This window comes from Portunus trituberculatus, chromosome 14 (assembly GCF_017591435.1).
Source record: "Portunus trituberculatus isolate SZX2019 chromosome 14, ASM1759143v1, whole genome shotgun sequence".
Taxonomy (NCBI): Eukaryota; Metazoa; Arthropoda; class Malacostraca; order Decapoda; family Portunidae; genus Portunus; species Portunus trituberculatus.
This window is the reverse complement of record NC_059268.1, coordinates 18,204,849-18,221,489: the sequence shown is the minus strand read 5'-3', so window position 1 is coordinate 18,221,489 and position 16,641 is coordinate 18,204,849. Positions and strand designations below refer to the sequence as shown.

At 41.9% G+C, this 16,641-nt stretch overlaps 1 protein-coding gene across 3 annotated transcripts in view; it reads left to right on the top strand.

Annotated features, from left to right (window-relative positions):
• The window catches only part of LOC123503356 (neural-cadherin-like), a 294,789-nt gene that overhangs the window by 266,496 nt on the left and 11,652 nt on the right, over positions 1-16,641 (top strand). For all 3 annotated transcript variants that reach the window (XM_045253035.1, XM_045253036.1, XM_045253034.1), the window contains 4 exons: positions 8,390-8,540; positions 9,974-10,135; positions 10,663-10,787; positions 15,662-15,823. In XM_045253035.1, the coding sequence (XP_045108970.1) occupies positions 8,390-8,540; positions 9,974-10,135; positions 10,663-10,787; positions 15,662-15,823 (600 nt within the window). The remainder of the gene's footprint in view (positions 1-8,389; positions 8,541-9,973; positions 10,136-10,662; positions 10,788-15,661; positions 15,824-16,641) is intronic.

Genomic DNA, 16,641 nt, shown 5'->3' with positions numbered 1-16,641 from the left:
CATAAAACTATACATATTATACATGACAATGAATAACATCCAAAATATGAGTGAAAGGCACTTGACTTATTGTATGTGAAACAGAATATTTTTAGTCAAGAAGAATTCAGACGATTGATCCATTGTTGTACACACACACACACACACACACACACACACACACACACACACACACACACACACACACACACACACACACACACACACACGTATACTAGGATCTGAATAAGAGAATAGTCCATCTGCACCTCCATGTCTTATTCACTCCCTGCATCAGCCTCGGATATCAGCGTATTATTCCTCCTTTATACAGCAACGCCTACAAAACCCATCAACAAATCCCAACAAGTATCTATTATAACACAAGAATACCACAGAAAGTCACCGCTATCATCAGGAACACTAAAATCACCACAAACATTTGGATATCAATAAGAAATCTACGTGGACAGATTGTATCCCTCATCTCACCCTGCCTTCCCCTTGACAAGTGTGACGTCGCTCTTGTCACCTCTTGCAAGATGTCATTGCCTGATGCTCGTCAAAATCTGTTTCTCCTGGACTGAATCAAATTGGGAAAAAAAAAAAAAAAGGGGTAAAAGTAAAGCCGATGTTCTGGATTGTTAAGAACTTAATCCTCTTTAGATCGCCAAATCTAATGTCGATATTTACGTATAGCAGATTGTGCTCTCTCTCTCTCTCTCTCTCTCTCTCTCTCTCTCTCTCTCTCTCTCTCTCTCTCTCTCTCTCTCTCTCTCTCTCTCTCTCTCTCTCTCTCTCTCTCTCTCTCTCTCTCTCTCTCTCTCTCTCTCTCTCTCTCACACACACACACACACACACACACACACACACACACACACACGAGATTAAAAATACTGATCCCACCACAGGAACCAATTATTCGCCTCTCTTTAACTGTGTGTCTATATCTATGTTCCACGAGTACCGGGAAATGAATAACGTACAAACGATTACGTTATATTGCTTCACGTTCAATGCCTTGCCCGTAACGTCATCAATTTCCTCTTTTTTTGTATGTATGTGTGTGTGTGTGTGTGTGTGTGTGTGTGTGTGTGTGTGTGTGTGGAAGAGGAAGTTTTGATGCGCTTTGAATAACTTAATGTAACACGGTAGGAAAGGTGGTTAGTGTTCTTTTTTAGCTTGTTTTGTTGGTTTTAAGTTTTGTTTTTATCAAGAAGGGGCACTGGACAGCTATCTATGTGAATTGAGTCTTTGTTCTTGGTGTAGAGTTTTGTTAATAAAAAAAAAACTCTTAAAAACGCTCTGCTTTCTCACTGAGACTGTTTTTCAAGGCCACAGACACGATTAGCCGGGTTTTCAAGACTGTTAAGTCCTTGTTTTATGGGAGTGAAGTTTTATTAAGTCTTTGTACTATGAGATTGGAGGTAAGTGGTTTTACTTGACTTCAGTTTAGTTAAGTCTTTGTTCTATCGGAGTGGAGTTTAGTTAAGTCTTTTTACTGTGAGTGGAGTTTAGTTAAGTCTTTTTACTCTTTTTACTGTGAGTGGAGTTTCGTTAAGTGTGTTCCGTCAGTTGTCTCATTAAGAAGTGATGGATTATTGGGATGAAAATACGTGCAGTCACACCAAGAGAAAAAATTAATGAAGGAATTGCTACGTTTTAATTTTTGCTGCCACTAAAAAATTTCTCTTTTCACACCACGATGTCATTTTCGTTTCATTTTCCTTCACCTGCGACAGTTTTTTTTTTTTTTCACTCTAAAGAAAATTGAAGTGGCGGCGAAAATCTACGCTTCTTCAATTCTTAGCTTGATGCCAAAAAAAAAAAATGATATACTAATCTTATTCGCCGTGGTTGGGACAAGTTAAGTGGCTGTTACAAGGTACTGAGAGGCCACGTTCCCGTAATTGATGTAAATAAATTTGTGTATTTATGATATGAGTTTTTATTTCAAGCTTGTTGTTATGCAGGTCGTGAAAACATACATTGTATATATACTTTTTTTTTTTTTTTTTATTTGAACATTTGAACATAATTCAGTACAGCTCGACGTCAGTCTCAGTACTCTCTCTCTCTCTCTCTCTCTCTCTCTCTCTCTCTCTCTCTCTCTCTCTCTCTCTCTCTCTCTCTCTCTCTCTCTCTCTCTCTCTCTCTCTCTCTCTCTCTCTCTCTCTCTCTCTCTCTCTCTCTCTCTCTCTCTCTCTCTCTCTCTCTCTCACTCTCTCTCTCTCTTTTAATTATTCACGCGTCACTTACTTTCATTAATTTTCCCGTTTTAGATCTTCACTTTCTCTCTTTAGTTTCTCATTATTTTCTGACACTCGCTCTCTCACTTTTTCGTCTCACTTTCCCTCATTTACCCGCCTCGTCAACGATCGCCTTCTAGTTCATCGTAATACACATGAATAGTTTATGATCCTGTATCGAACCTCAGACCTCTATTGCTACAACGTGTCTCTGCCGTTTTCTATCTTACCCGCCATCAATCATCTACTCTCCCTACACTTTCATCATCCACTCCATCCTCACCACCAGCCATTATAACCAGTCATCTTTTCCTCAAGAGTATTTAAAAAAGTATTACAGACTCCTTTCAGAACTCTCTCTCTCTCTCTCTCTCTCTCTCTCTCTCTCTCTCTCTCTCTCTCTCTCTCTCTCTCTCTCTCTCTCTCTCTCTCTCTCTCTCTTTCTCTTTCTCTTTCCTTTCTCCCTCGCTCTCAATGTAAACGTTTTATCTCCCCCGTGATATTTAAGGAATTTTCTCTTTTTTATCTTTCTGCTCGAGTTGGACGGATTGGCTGCGGGCTCAAGGGAAGAAGGTAACGGAGGTAAATTCAAGACAGTTGTGGAGGAGAAAAGAAATAAGCAAGGAATGAAGGAAAGTATTTGGTGATTATTGACCTGAAAGTAAAAGAAATGGAGGGAAGATGTAAAGTTTCTGGTAGTATTGAAAGAAAAGTTTAAAACGGTTTAGGGAACAAAGAACGAGGTTTTACTGAGCATGAAGAAATTGTACTCACCAAACGTCTGAAGTGAATGAAAGGGAAGAATATTTGAGCACTATGCTAAGAGAATAAAGAGTATAGATATAGTAATTGATCTTAATGCATTGATAGGAAATTGTGCCAAGGATAATGAAAAAAAAAAGAACTTCCTGAAATGAATGAAAAAAAAAAAATGGAAAATAATTGATGAGCGTAGAGAGAAAATTTTACTGATAATCTAATACGTAGTTAAGGAAATGAGAACACAAACACTCATAAGCGAAAGGAGCGAGTGAGGAAAAGCATCAATTAGCAATGAAATGATAACGATAACATGTTGGAACGAGAAACAGGAGAGATATGATAAATGGAATTGCATGAATAGGTAGGTGGCATTAGAGTGGGAAGCAGAGAAAAAAGAATGATAAGGATAAACGAGTTAGAAGAGAGAGAGAGAGATTCATTATAAAAAAAAAATGTAACTGACAAAAAAAGTAGTGAACCAATTGAAAAGATGATAAATGCATTCGGAGTCAGCTGGAAGTAATACGCTCGATTTGGAAGAAGTGGGCGGAAGTGAATTTAGGTGCCAATGGAGATGTGATGGAGAAGTGAAGAGCGGGAACATGGTGTGGACTGGACTTTTGGGTGGCTGGTAAGTACGAGCAGAGAGAGAGAGAGAGAGAGAGTCGCGTTAATGGATGAGTTAGGTAGCTGAGGAGTTAAAAAGTGTATATGCTGAGGAATATAAAGATGGGTTTCTCTCTCTCTCTCTCTCTCTCTCTCTCTCTCTCTCTCTCTCTCTCTCTCTCTCTCTCTCTCTCTCTCTCTCTCTCTCTCTCTCTCTCTCTCTCTCTCTCTCTCTCATGACAAACTATATATGGCTTTCTTTCTTTCACACTTCTTCAACTTAACCCCTTCAGTACTGAGACGCATTTTTACCATGACTTTGACTGTGATTAGACCATTTTATTTACGTTAGGAAGGGTTTATGACGGTCAGAAGATTGATGGCTACAGTCTTCACTATTTTAATACCCACATAAGTTTCTGAAGCTGTATGAAATCGTCCAATAGTAAGCAGAATGAATATAAAAACACGTCATGGCACTGAAAAGGTTAAAGTCACCGCTGAATTAACAAGGAACTTCAGTACTACAATTTTCGCGTCTCCTCGTGAAAGTAGTAAGCGTTCCCGCCATCCGCCCAGGCTCAGTACAGGCACTGGACACGAAAACAGTATCAGACAAAGCAGTTATCGGTAAAATCCATTCTGAAAGGCAGCAGTGTAAACAAGCCCGGGAAAACACACCTGGGGTTCTTCCTCTGTCGATTTTTTTGGTACTTTTGTCTCTATGTCGATTTTTCTGTATTTCTCTTTACCTCTGGATTTTTCAGTACTTTTCTCTATGTCGATTTTTCTGTATTTCTCTCTACCTCTGTCGGTTTTTTGGTACTTTTCTCTCATCCATGGACGAAAAAGAGTTCATTTGAATTATCCATCGTATTTTTTTACATAATTATTGGGACAACCTTATTACGTTTTAGTTGGTTTAACCCTTTCAGTACCAAGATGCATTTTTATCTTGAAGTTTGGGTACGATTAAGAAGGATCTATGGAGGTGAGAAGATTACTGGCCAGAGTCTTCACTATTTTAATCCCCCACATAAGTTTCTGAAGCTGTATAAAAGCACCAACTAATAAGCAGAATTATGAAACGCGGGTTAATGTGACTCTCCTTTCCTTCAGTCTAAGCTCCCTGGTTTGGTTATGTACGTGACAAATGAGAGATCCATAGCAGAGTAGAGGACTCCAGAACACAACCCTCAAATCACTATGGGAGAGATTTGAGAGGATTACAATTTGACAGACTCTCCAAACTTTCTATACTGTTGCCTCATTTTTGAGGTCTATATAAGTGAGTTATTTCCAATCACACCATGAAGAGGGACTAGGAAATCATTGTGTGTTTGTGATCAGTGTGTTGTAATCGTTTGTGAAAGGTTTAATTGTTTTTTATTGATTCGTTCACGGCTTCATATTAACCTTATTGCCTAGAGATGCACGCAGGCTTCACGTGGCAAAATAATGATTAAAAAGCCAAGAGTTGACCCATACAAGTATTTCCCTGCCACTCCTCCCAAGGACATCTTGAGAAATCGCCTCTCGCTCTCCTGGACGTGATCAGAGAACCCCTCCTTCTGCCTCGCCTCCTTCACAGAGCCTTAGATGTTGGCAGTAAAGGCACACACGTACAGAGAGAGAGAGAGAGAGAGAGAGAGCAATATAGTCAACAGTTATAGAATTGTCTCCTTCTTTTAAGAGACATACATGTAAAACAAAAGGTGCGGAGCGTGACGCCGAGGATGACACCGAGTAGAAAAGAGCTGCCCGTGTAAAGGTAAGATGAAAGGCAATTAGTTTCTCAGACCACGGTAAAGGAAAAGAAAGAGATTTAATCATAACTTTTCCATTCATAAAGGAAGTTGAACATGCGGCCAAAGGAGACTTTCCGGCGAAGGATAATGGGAAAACAAGGAGACGTTAATATGAATTTAGGAAGACGAAATGTTGAAAGGGTGACACAGAGAGATGCAACTTGCCAGACAAAGAGAAGCATAAGTGTTTGAGTGGCGGGAATGGCAGGTTGCAGCAGAGAGCGTTGATGAGTCCAGGGAAAGCCGAGGTGGATAAACACTAATTATGATGACAGACATGGACTTTATTTTAACCTTTCATACGTATTTCAATTAATATAACCAGCTCCACGCACACACACAGGAAGGTTCACGTTGTATAAGGATCTTCAGTGATGGTACAAGCACTTAATGTCTTCCTGGCGCAGCTATTAAGTGTATGACGCTTGGAAGATTCTCACAAACGGATATATATGGTTTACAAGTTGCTTTCAGGAGGGTTACAGCTGTTGATCTTGAGTCCAGTACGTGACCTTTAAGACTTTAGGTGAAAACACACACACACACACACACACACACACACACACACACACACACACACACACACACACACACACACACACACACACACACACACACACACACACACACACACACACACACACACACACACACACACACACATACACACACACACACACACACACACACACACACACACACACACACACACACACACACACACACACACACACACACACACCTCTGAATGAAAAACGAGGCAAATATCGTACGACAATAGACTGAAAGAAATCGGCGTGACAAAGGGGGGGGGGGGCGCCATTGTGAGCTGGCGTGTCGAGGAGGCGCTAGGGGCCGGCTATTGACACACCGAGGGGCGCCACTGGAGGTCCTCATGGCGCACAGCTCAGCGGCCTTCTATAATGCACACATCCATTCGTTTGCGTCAGGCATTGGCGAGCAGTGGCGGGGAGCATTACTAAGTCACCAAGCTGTACATTCTCACCACTACTACCACTGCTTCTACTACCACCATCCATCACCACCATCGGCACCCACCACGACAACCTCCTCTCCTACAAGATAAACAGGCGCTTCCTTCTTTCCCTATTTATCGCTGTCCGCCAGTCGTCTGCACAAGTTCAGAATAGCATACTGGTGGGTCTTGTCACGGCCTCACGGTCTCCTCAGCTTCATCTTCACATCGTTTGATTGTCATTATGATGGAGCTTCGGACCACACTCTTAAACACTGATAAATCACACCTCTACTGTGCTTTCAATTTGCTTTAGTTGAGGTTTCACTATTCTGTGTGTGTGTGTGTGTGTGTGGGAGGAGGGGGTGTTTACGGTGTCTAGTGTAAGGTTAACATGATTTTCTGTGTCATTAAAAGGAGAAACGGTCTTGAGAACATTGATAATCATCTCCTTGGCCTTTCAAAATAATAGTAGTGCAAAAGTTAAACGTTTTTGAATACCGATCTCATTAATTTTCTTGTGTTTGTTGGTCTGGTGACAGATTAATGCGAAATCTACATCATTAAAAAGAGAAAGTGTTGAGAACCTTCCTAATCATCTCAGTAGCCTTTAGAGTTATTAATAGTGGAAATACAACACGTTTCTGAATACAGGCCTTATTAGTTGGCTTGAGTTTGTGGGTCTAATGACAGATAAAAGCAATTTCTACATCATTACAAGGAGAAAGTGTTGAGAACCTTTGCTAATCATCTCAGTAGCCTTTGAAGATAATCATAGTGCAAATACGTTTCTGAATACAGGCCTTATTAGTTTTCTTGAAAGTGTGGGTTTAGTGATCGATACGTGCAATTTCTATATCATTAAAAATAAAAAAGTCTTGAAAATTTTAATAATCATCTCAGTATATCACAGTGTCTCTTGTGAATAGTCGTGGCACAAGACCAAAGTGTTTCTGATGACGAGTCTTAGTGTTCGTGAGGCGTGACTTGTGCTGCTCCCAACCCTTTCCCTTCCTTTCCATTTCTGTTCTTGGTAGTGGCCGTGATATTTTAGGTCGAGTCTATTCCCGAATCAATGATGGCGCACTTCTTGTCATATTTCACTGCCTGTTCTGGAGTTATTCTCTGCATTTCTCTTGTGATCCTTCCTGATAGATGACTCTCTCTCTCTCTCTCTCTCTCTCTCTCTCTCTCTCTCTCTCTCTCTCTCTCTCTCTCTCTCTCTCTCTCTCTCTCTCTCTCTCTCTCTCTCTCTCTCTCTCTCTCTCTCTCTCTCTCTCTCTCTCTCTCTCTCTCATCCTGAAATTATGGTCTGCTGTTCTTTTATTCTAATCTGAAGTTTATATCCTGAAATTGTCTTATCTTTCTGTTATTCTCTTTTCCTTGTAGAGAGAGAGAGAGAGAGAGAGAATTTAACTCTAGAAAAGAAGAAAACATTAAAATTCTTGTACTTTTCATATATATTCATTTGAAGAAGACAAGAACTGCCTATTATGATTCTACTTCTAGCCGTAAACTATCCCTATATGTCTGGCCTTCATTGCATCTCACTCACTCACACACTCAAATCATGCTATTATTTCTATACATGTCGTCTGTTCTATGGTGTAAGTGACTGTCCCTTATTAAACTTGTTACTCTTCTATTATGGGTTCAAGTTCTAGCCATAATATTTTCTCTATATGTCTGGCCTTCTTTGCATCTCAGACTCACTCACCCACTCAAATCATGCTGTTATTTCTATATATGTTCTCTCTTCTGTGGTGTAAATGACTGTTCCTTATTACAGCTGTTACTCTTCTGTTCTGGTTCGACTTCTATAATATTTTCTCTATATGACTGGCCTTCTTTGCATCTCAAACTCACTCACACACTCAAATCATGGTATTAGTTGTATATATGTCGTCTCTGTGGTGTAAGTTATTGTTCCTTGTTACATCCCTTACTACACCTGTTACTCCTCTATTCTGGTCTGTGCTTATTGTTCCCCCTTTGTCTCCTGGCCACAGCTGCGTTACTCCTTCGATGCGACTGCGCCCCACGATGTTGTGAGTAAGTTCGCTCTCAAGTCCAACGGAGAGCTTTGGAGTACGAGGCCCTTGGATAGAGAGGAGGAGAGCCAGTACCGCGTGCCCATCCAGGTGACGGACGGTGTGTCAGGTGAGTGTGGTAGTGGTGGTGGTGGTGGTGAGGAATTTTGTATCCGTTCTACATACTTGTCCTCTTCCTCCTTGTTGTTGTTGTTATTGTTGTTGTTGGTGGTGGTCTTCTTCTTCTTCTTCTTCTTCTTCTTCTTCTTCTTCTTCTTCTTCTTCTTCTTCTTCTTCTTTATCTATCCTTCCTTTTCTTATCTCTCTATAACACACTCTCATCTGTGTACTCTTTTTTTCTTATTCCCCCTTTGCTTCATGCCATTCTCCTCCTCCTCCTCCTCCTCCTCCTCCTCCTCCTCCTCCTCCTCCTTCTCCTCCTCCTCCTCTTCTTCTTCTTCTTCTTCTTCTTCTTCTTCTTCTTCTTCCTCCTCCTTGTTCTTCACCCATGCCTTTCTCTCCTCTTATCTTTCTTTAACACACTAATATTTGTCGTCCTTTTTCCTCCTCCTTCTCCTCTTCCTCCTCCTCCTCCTCCTCCTCCTCCTCCTCCTCCTCCTCCTCCTCCTCCTCCTCCTCCTCCTCCTCCTGCTCTTTCTTTTGTGCAGCAAGAGTAATATATTCTTTCGCAGGATTCACCATTTTTGCCCAAAGAGTGGTATGCATATTTTTCTTTCCTGTTTTCCTTTTTATTCCCGCAGAGAGAGAGAGAGAGAGAGAGAGAGAGAGAGAGAGAGAGAGAGAGAGAGAGAGAGAGAGAGAGAGAGAGAGAGAGAGAGAGAGAGAGAGAATAAATAAATCCACACCAGCACATCAAATACAAACATTAATCCCATGACTTCTGTGGCATTTAGTAGAATGAAATTGTTGAGTGGAAGTTTTTTTTCTGGGATATTTTTGAAAAAGCGCCTTAGAGGAATCGAGTGTTGTTTGTCTTTTATTGTGTTTGTGTTATTATTTTCGTTTTCTGAGATTAAATATAGTTGTTGTTTTTTTCAAGTATGCATAACTATTACCGTGCTAACATTTTTTTTAACAAGCTGGGAAAGAGTGAGTTATTTTTGCAGATTGGTGTATTAGTTTAGTGTTATTCAGGGGGTCACTTTGTCAGTCTTGCACACATTGCAGAATTTATACAAACGTGCAGATTTACCTGATTTATTTATTCATTTACATTTTTAGTTTTACTTCAGTTAGTGAGTTATTTTTGTATATTTGTTTATATGTTTACAATCTTACTCAGGTGTTCACTGTCAGCCTCGCACACACTGCAGAACTTAAACAAACGTGCAGAGTTATCTTATTGATTTATTCATTTACAATTTTTTTTTTACTCCAATTTCCATTTTATAAACCTCAAAGAGTTACGTACACACACAAAGCGGACACACACACACACACACACACACACACACACACACACACACACACACACACACCGCAGCAAAATGTTACCAGAGCTGCCTGAACGCTTATGTGCCTGTTTGCGCGTGTTACCTGCAGGACACTCACGCGTGACTACCTACTGGGTCACGGTGCAAGACCTCAACGATGTGCCGCCCGTGTTCGATCGTTCGATGGGCGTGTACGAGGTGCAACTGCCGGAAAACAGGGAGGTCGGCAAACCCACGGGGATCCGCCTGGCCGTGGACGATGCCGATGAGGGTAAGAGAGAGAGAGGGAGAGGAATATATAGGGTTCGTATTCTGAAACTTCTCTCATCACAATTACTTTCATAACGGTGTCTACTTATTTTTCTGCATTTCTTGTATTGTGTTAGAATTGTATACACAGCTTAATCATGTACGTATGTTATTTTTTTTTTTTTTTTTCCCTTGACCTTTGATAATGGCATTGTCTTTTAACTGTATGCCGAAGCGCCTCAATGAAATAAAGACTCTCCTCTGCACTCGCTTTATTTATCTTGAAAATCAGGTTGGAGTTTTCCCAGTAACAGGTGTGTAGCAACAGCAGACAACTTCTTAATAACGGTAACTACAGGTGTTCATTCACTATAAGTTCTTCTCCATGTCTTCATTCACGACTAGCTCTCCTGCAGGTACATTCACGATAAGCTCTCCTACAGGTTCATTCACGACTAGCTGTCCTACAGATGTTCATTCACGACTAGCTGTCCTACAGATGTTCATTCACGACTAGCTCTCACCGTCCTTCCTTCTCCTTCCCGCCAGTCAACGAGTTCACCTTTGACATCATCAGCGGGAACGAGGGAAGGAAGTTTAGCATCGATGAAACGTCCAGAACCATTGTGGTGGCGGCGCCGCTCGACTACGACTACCCCGTGAACGACAGGAATGTGAGTATTAAAGGTGTAGTAGTAGTAGTAGTAGTAGTAGTAGTAGTAGTAATAGTTGTTGTTGTTGTTGTAGTAGTAGTAGTAGCGAATTTAATGTCTCACAAACCTCATTTCACTATTAGACATGACCTCCAAGACAGCCATTTTTTCCTCTTCTCCAGTAACACTCAGCTATTTTCAGCGTACACGTTAAGATATCACTGGGCTGTCCTGTGCTGGAAACTTCACTGCAAATCTCATATTTTCTTTCTCATACTAAATCAGATTCCATTTATTAGTGTTTAGTGCGTCAACCCCCGCGCGCTATTTTTCATCTCGTTTTCTCTTGTTTTTCCTCTCTCCAGTTGCTAATGCTGTACAGTGTCCTTGTGCTTGCCCTCTAGCGCATGTGTTGTTGTTATTGATGGCGGTGGTGGTGGTGGTGGTGGTGGAGGGAGAGCTCAGTTGTTCCCTCTCAATTCTACTCAACAGAATGAAGTCAAAAGTATCTCGTCTCGTTAGCTCTCCTCCTTTGAGTGTCTTCAGTGTCACGTTCCGCCGCAGTATTGCATATCTGGCTGCCTTCTTCTGTCACCTTTCTTATTGTTATTGTTATGGACTTGCCTCCCGTATGCGCCAAGCTACCGCCTCCTCCTCCTCCACTCCATGACCTCGCTGCACAAGATTAGTTGTTTACCGTTGGGTTATAATGCTGCTTTTCCCTCGTAATCCTTTCACTGCAGGATTATCTTTTTCCCTCATCATCTTCTGACTCTTTTTAAACATTTATTTTTGTACTACATTCTCTTCACTCATTTTGTAGCTTAAAAAATAACGTCCTATTCCGGTTTGTTTGTTTTTTCTGTGACCATGCAAACGTTCTCCTTTCGCATTGCTTTTAATGTTAATGAACGGTTATTGGTGTAAAAAGGGTTAAACATTTAATGGACAGACTTTCAAGAGCTGTGTGTAAGTTATCTAAGCATTTCCAAGACGCATGGAGAAATAAAGCGAGATGGAGAGGCGTGAGTTGCGTTATAGTACTGCCGCGGCCCGCCAGTGAAGGGTTATCACGCTCCCCAACAGCCGAGACCTGAGTACGAATGCCTGGCTGGATGGAGACACTTTGGGCTTTTGTCCCCTTTCACACTGCAGGCTCCCCGCCAAGACACCCTCAGGCAGCGCGGCGTGGTGTATGGTTTGACTGCCGCCCTAACCACTGGAGGAGGCCTTTGTCTTGCCCTTCAGGTTAATGATGATGAAAGAACCTGAATCCCACGCTTAACTCTATTCAAGAAGGATTGGTTCATTGTTTAAAGGATTATGACGCGTGAGATATATAATGAACGTGGACATAATGTTGTTCCAGCTTGAGGAAGTTAGATTTAAAAAGATAAAAGGAATTGGTTCTCAGATAGAGTGATAGGTTAATGCAATGGACTCAGTGATCAGATAGTTAGCAGTGAATCATTAGGGAGCTTGAAAAGGTTAGACAATATTATGGATGGGGATGACAGATGAACATAGGTGTCTTTTACATAGGACCTAATGGTTTGTCGCAGCTTCCTTTTCTTAATTTCTGATGTTCTTAATTCATCAGAAACAGTTTTCACACAAGGACTATTTTTTTCCCCTCTCTTCTCCTGTTCTGGGATTCGCTGTTGGCCACGTTTCTCCCAGATTGACGTGGCGTGGTCCAGCCCTGCCAAGTTCCGTCCCACCTGTCTCGCAGCAGCCTGATGGACACGGAATGAAGCGGACTCCAGTGTATTCCGTAGATTATAATGTCACTTCCCAGTAACTATATATCACAAGCAGATACAGTCGTGGTTGCTGGTCGTGTTGCATATCACTTTCACGTCCACTGTGCTTTCCGTTTTCCCTCAATTTCAAGTCCTGATCGGCGAGTCTCCTTGCAAAACCTGACAGCTGATACATTCTTGCACCCGAGGACGCGATACTGAGAGAGAACGCGTAACACAGTGAAAGTAACTGTGGTATGTTACTCAGCTAGCGACAATGACTGAATATAACCAAACAAGACTCAGCACTACATAGATTGGTGCGTGCTGAGCCAATCACTTCCCGTGGTGTATTCATAAACGCTTTGAACATAATATTTGCTAATCCCGTGGAAATTATCAGTTTTCATGGACATTTACAATATTCATGGTACAGAATCACTAGCATCATGGAAACACCAATGAAAACCTTACTAACTTCCATTGGAGACTGTTTCAATCTCTTCAGTACCACGACGCATTTCCATATTTATTCTGCTTACTATTTAGTGATTTAATGCAGCTTCAGATACTTATGTGAGGAGTAAGATAGTGAAGACTGGCCATTAATCTTCTGACCTCCATAGACCCATCCTAATCTAAATGAAATCGCCCAATCATACCAAAAAACTCATGGTGAAAAATACGTCCCAGTACTGGAGGGGTTAAGTAGTCGAAATGAATGCTGACCTCTGGAATTTCTTTTGCGGCAAGACGAAGGTAAAACAAAGACGGAAGCGGCGGCAGGACTGAGAGGCTGCGGGAACTGGACGTAAGTGTCTCCCTGACCTCTGTATTTTCGGTGAGGAAGATGGCGCGCGTCGCAAGTGCAGAGCAAACTTCCCACTTTATGACCGTCGACGTATTGAAGACTGCTGGACCTGGATGTCTGTGGCGCCGCGCTGATGGCTTCCCGGTGACAAGCCTCGACCCGCTGACTGATGCTTCGACTCGTGGGCGACGCTACGAGAGAACAAGAAGTAATAAAGAAGGAAGAGTAAAAATAGAGACAGAAATATAATAACGTAAGAAGAAAGGCAGAAAATATAAAGGATTACGCTGAGAATTTATTACAAGATCCACGACATAAGCTGAGGATAAGAAGCAGTAATAAAGAAACGTAATGGAAGAAAAGAAGGAATAAAAGAAAAAAAAACTAAAATTTATCTGTACGTGAGAAGAAAGACATGGAAAATATAGTGCAAATAATTCCATAAACTGTTACAAGAATGATACAAGAAATTGGACAAGGAAATTATGATAAGAGTAAGAAAAAAGGAAAAATAGCGAAGGAAAATATGTTGGTGTAATGAGAATGTTATGGTATATATTACTTATTTGCTCATTTATTTATTTATCCATTACACCCCTCTTGTCCTTTTGTTTGGCGCGCCTTTAATGTATGTTGTCCCCTGTGGTCTTTAGTGTAGCGGGAATCGGTTTGTCGCTCACAAGTGTCCCATGTTGTTCTCTGCCCTGTGTTGCTATTGCCATTAACTCCTTCAGTACTGGGACACATTTTTACCTTGAGTTTTGAGTGTGATTAGACGATTTTATTGTCATTAAGAAGAGTTTATGGAGGTCAGAAGATTAATGACCTGAATCTTCACTATTTTCATTCCTATATAAGTTTCTGAAGTTGTATAAAATCACCAAATAGTAAGCAGAATAAATATGAAAACGCGTCATGGTACTGAAAGGGTTAAACGTGATAGACGGTACCTGAATACTGTGTAGTGGTGACCGTGACGCCACCAGCACAAGGACAGCTATTACATAAAGAACTTATTCCGATATTAAATTGAGACGAGAAAGGACATGAGAATAAATAAAACAGGTAGAAGTAAAAGAAGAAAAAGAAGAAGACCGGCCAGCCCACTCTCTCATCGTCTTGTTCTGGGAGTGCAAGACCCACTTCGGCAGGTGTGACTGACGAGGACAAGGGAAACACGACTCCATTCCTCGCACCTGACTCACTGCCACCGCTTCGTGCTGCTGAAACTCATCCCGTGAAGCTGTTTAGGGCTGGCAACTTTTCTTCTCTAATCATTTCTCGTTCCCGACACAACGCAACTCGTCTTTCAGTGTCACGCCGCATCGATTTGGTATTCTGGACCCTCTGTAATGCTTCGATCATCTACAGGGAGTGTTTTTAAAGGCTACAGAGATCGTTATTGTGGTTTTCAAGGCCTTTTTGCTAATATGATGCATGTTTTATATCAATCTGTCACTGGAATCGTTCGTGAAACCATTATTGTCAGTTTCGAGGACTATTTTCAAAGCTCACACATACCAGGTTTTCAAGAGTGTTTGGTCCAATTGAATGATATATGATTCCAGCCAATCTATCACCGAAATTGCTCGTGAAAACCTTGCAACCACTGACGACTATTTTCAAAAGCTTTGAACATCATTATTCAGATTGTAAAGAGTGCTATGTTTTCCTTTTATTTGCCAGTTGATTGATGCATAATTCCTGTTAAGCTGCCACAGGAATCAGGAATACAAATACTCGAAAACCTCGATATCTTTTACTACAGCCTGACAAAACTGCTCGAAATATAAGGCGCCAAATGGTTTAAGAAAGTGGACCCTTCCTTTCTCAGACCTTCGTGGAATAAAATAATCTTAGCTTTATTGGAAATCGTCGTGCTTTTCTGACACGTAATGCTGATCAATCCAGTAGACTGATATTATCGCTCTTATGGTTTCTTCCTTCTCTTCCAGATATATTTTTCATCTCTCTCTCTCTCTCTCTCTCTCTCTCTCTCTCTCTCTCTCTCTCTCTCTCTCTCTCTCTCTCACCTACAGTAATAAATGTGCTATATGTCCTGCATTTGCGTTACTCATTGATGTCCGTTTCTGCACATCCTTGCCTCGCCTTCCCATGTCTCTGCCTCTCCAGACCCGCCTCACCTCTGCCGTCTCTCTACCGACAACTATTTCTTCCATTCCCTTACCCTCGCCCTTGCCTCTCATGTGTCCCCCTCTCCAAGCTTTCTGTTCGCCTCACACCTGTGCTATTTCTTGCATTCCTTCCCTTCACCCTTGTCTCTTACACACACTCTCCTCTCCAAGCTCTCTTTCCGCCTCACATCCGCGTCTCACCCACAGTTCACGTTGCGGATCCGGGTGAGTGACGGCACCAATGCACCGGCGATCACTGACGCGGTGGTGGCTGTGGTGAATGTGAACGACCAGGACCCAGTGTTCCAGCGAAGCAACTACTCCTTCGTGGTGACCGAGAACACAGACTGCTCCATACCGCTCGGCCAGGTGAGAGAGAGAGAGAGAGAGAGAGAAGGGGGGGTTATGAACTTATGAAGACAGGTTTCCAGTGTCACGGAGGCTTCACAGATAGTTCCTCTTTAACTTATCATCTCCATGCGAAGGTCGTGAACTAGATATTGCTCTCTCATGCACACTTATCAAGGGGAGATGTGTCTTAAGCACCTCACGCCGCAGCTCTTAAAGAAATGGTTCCTAATAGTCAGTCGTGAATCCACCGCACCTTTTCCTCGTCATCCCCCCACCTTCTTGCTTACTGGGATTCATTTTTGCTGCTGTCTATCTTGATCCATCTCGTTATGAATGACATCAAAGAATTATTTTTTCAATCTCCCTTCCCTGATCCACGTGCCTTTCGCGTAACCAGGGAAGGATTAGTATAAGAAATGACTCCTGTGATGTTAATTTTGGCGACATGACTGCGATCTGCTGGGAATTCATCTGAAGGCCTGAGGGGCGGCAGCGTGTCAACAGGTATAGATTCACGGTGTGTGTGTGTGTGTGAGAGAGAGAGAGAGAGAGAGAGAGAGAGAGAGAGAGAGAGAGAGAGAGAGCACCGTGCCGAAGTCGCCTCATATGTATTCCTTCGGATGACAAGAACCAGTATTTGCCAGCCTGTTCCGCCGCCGCTCTGACCGACACGCTTAAGAAACCGTCGTACTTTCCTGTAACTTTCTTTGGAACACAAGCTTGATCATCACATTCGTTCTGCTTTTATCGACGCATTACTAGTCGGCGTTATCACTTTTTATTATCTCCTGCAGTAATCTCCTGCAGTACGTAACCACTCCATTAATTGAACTGCG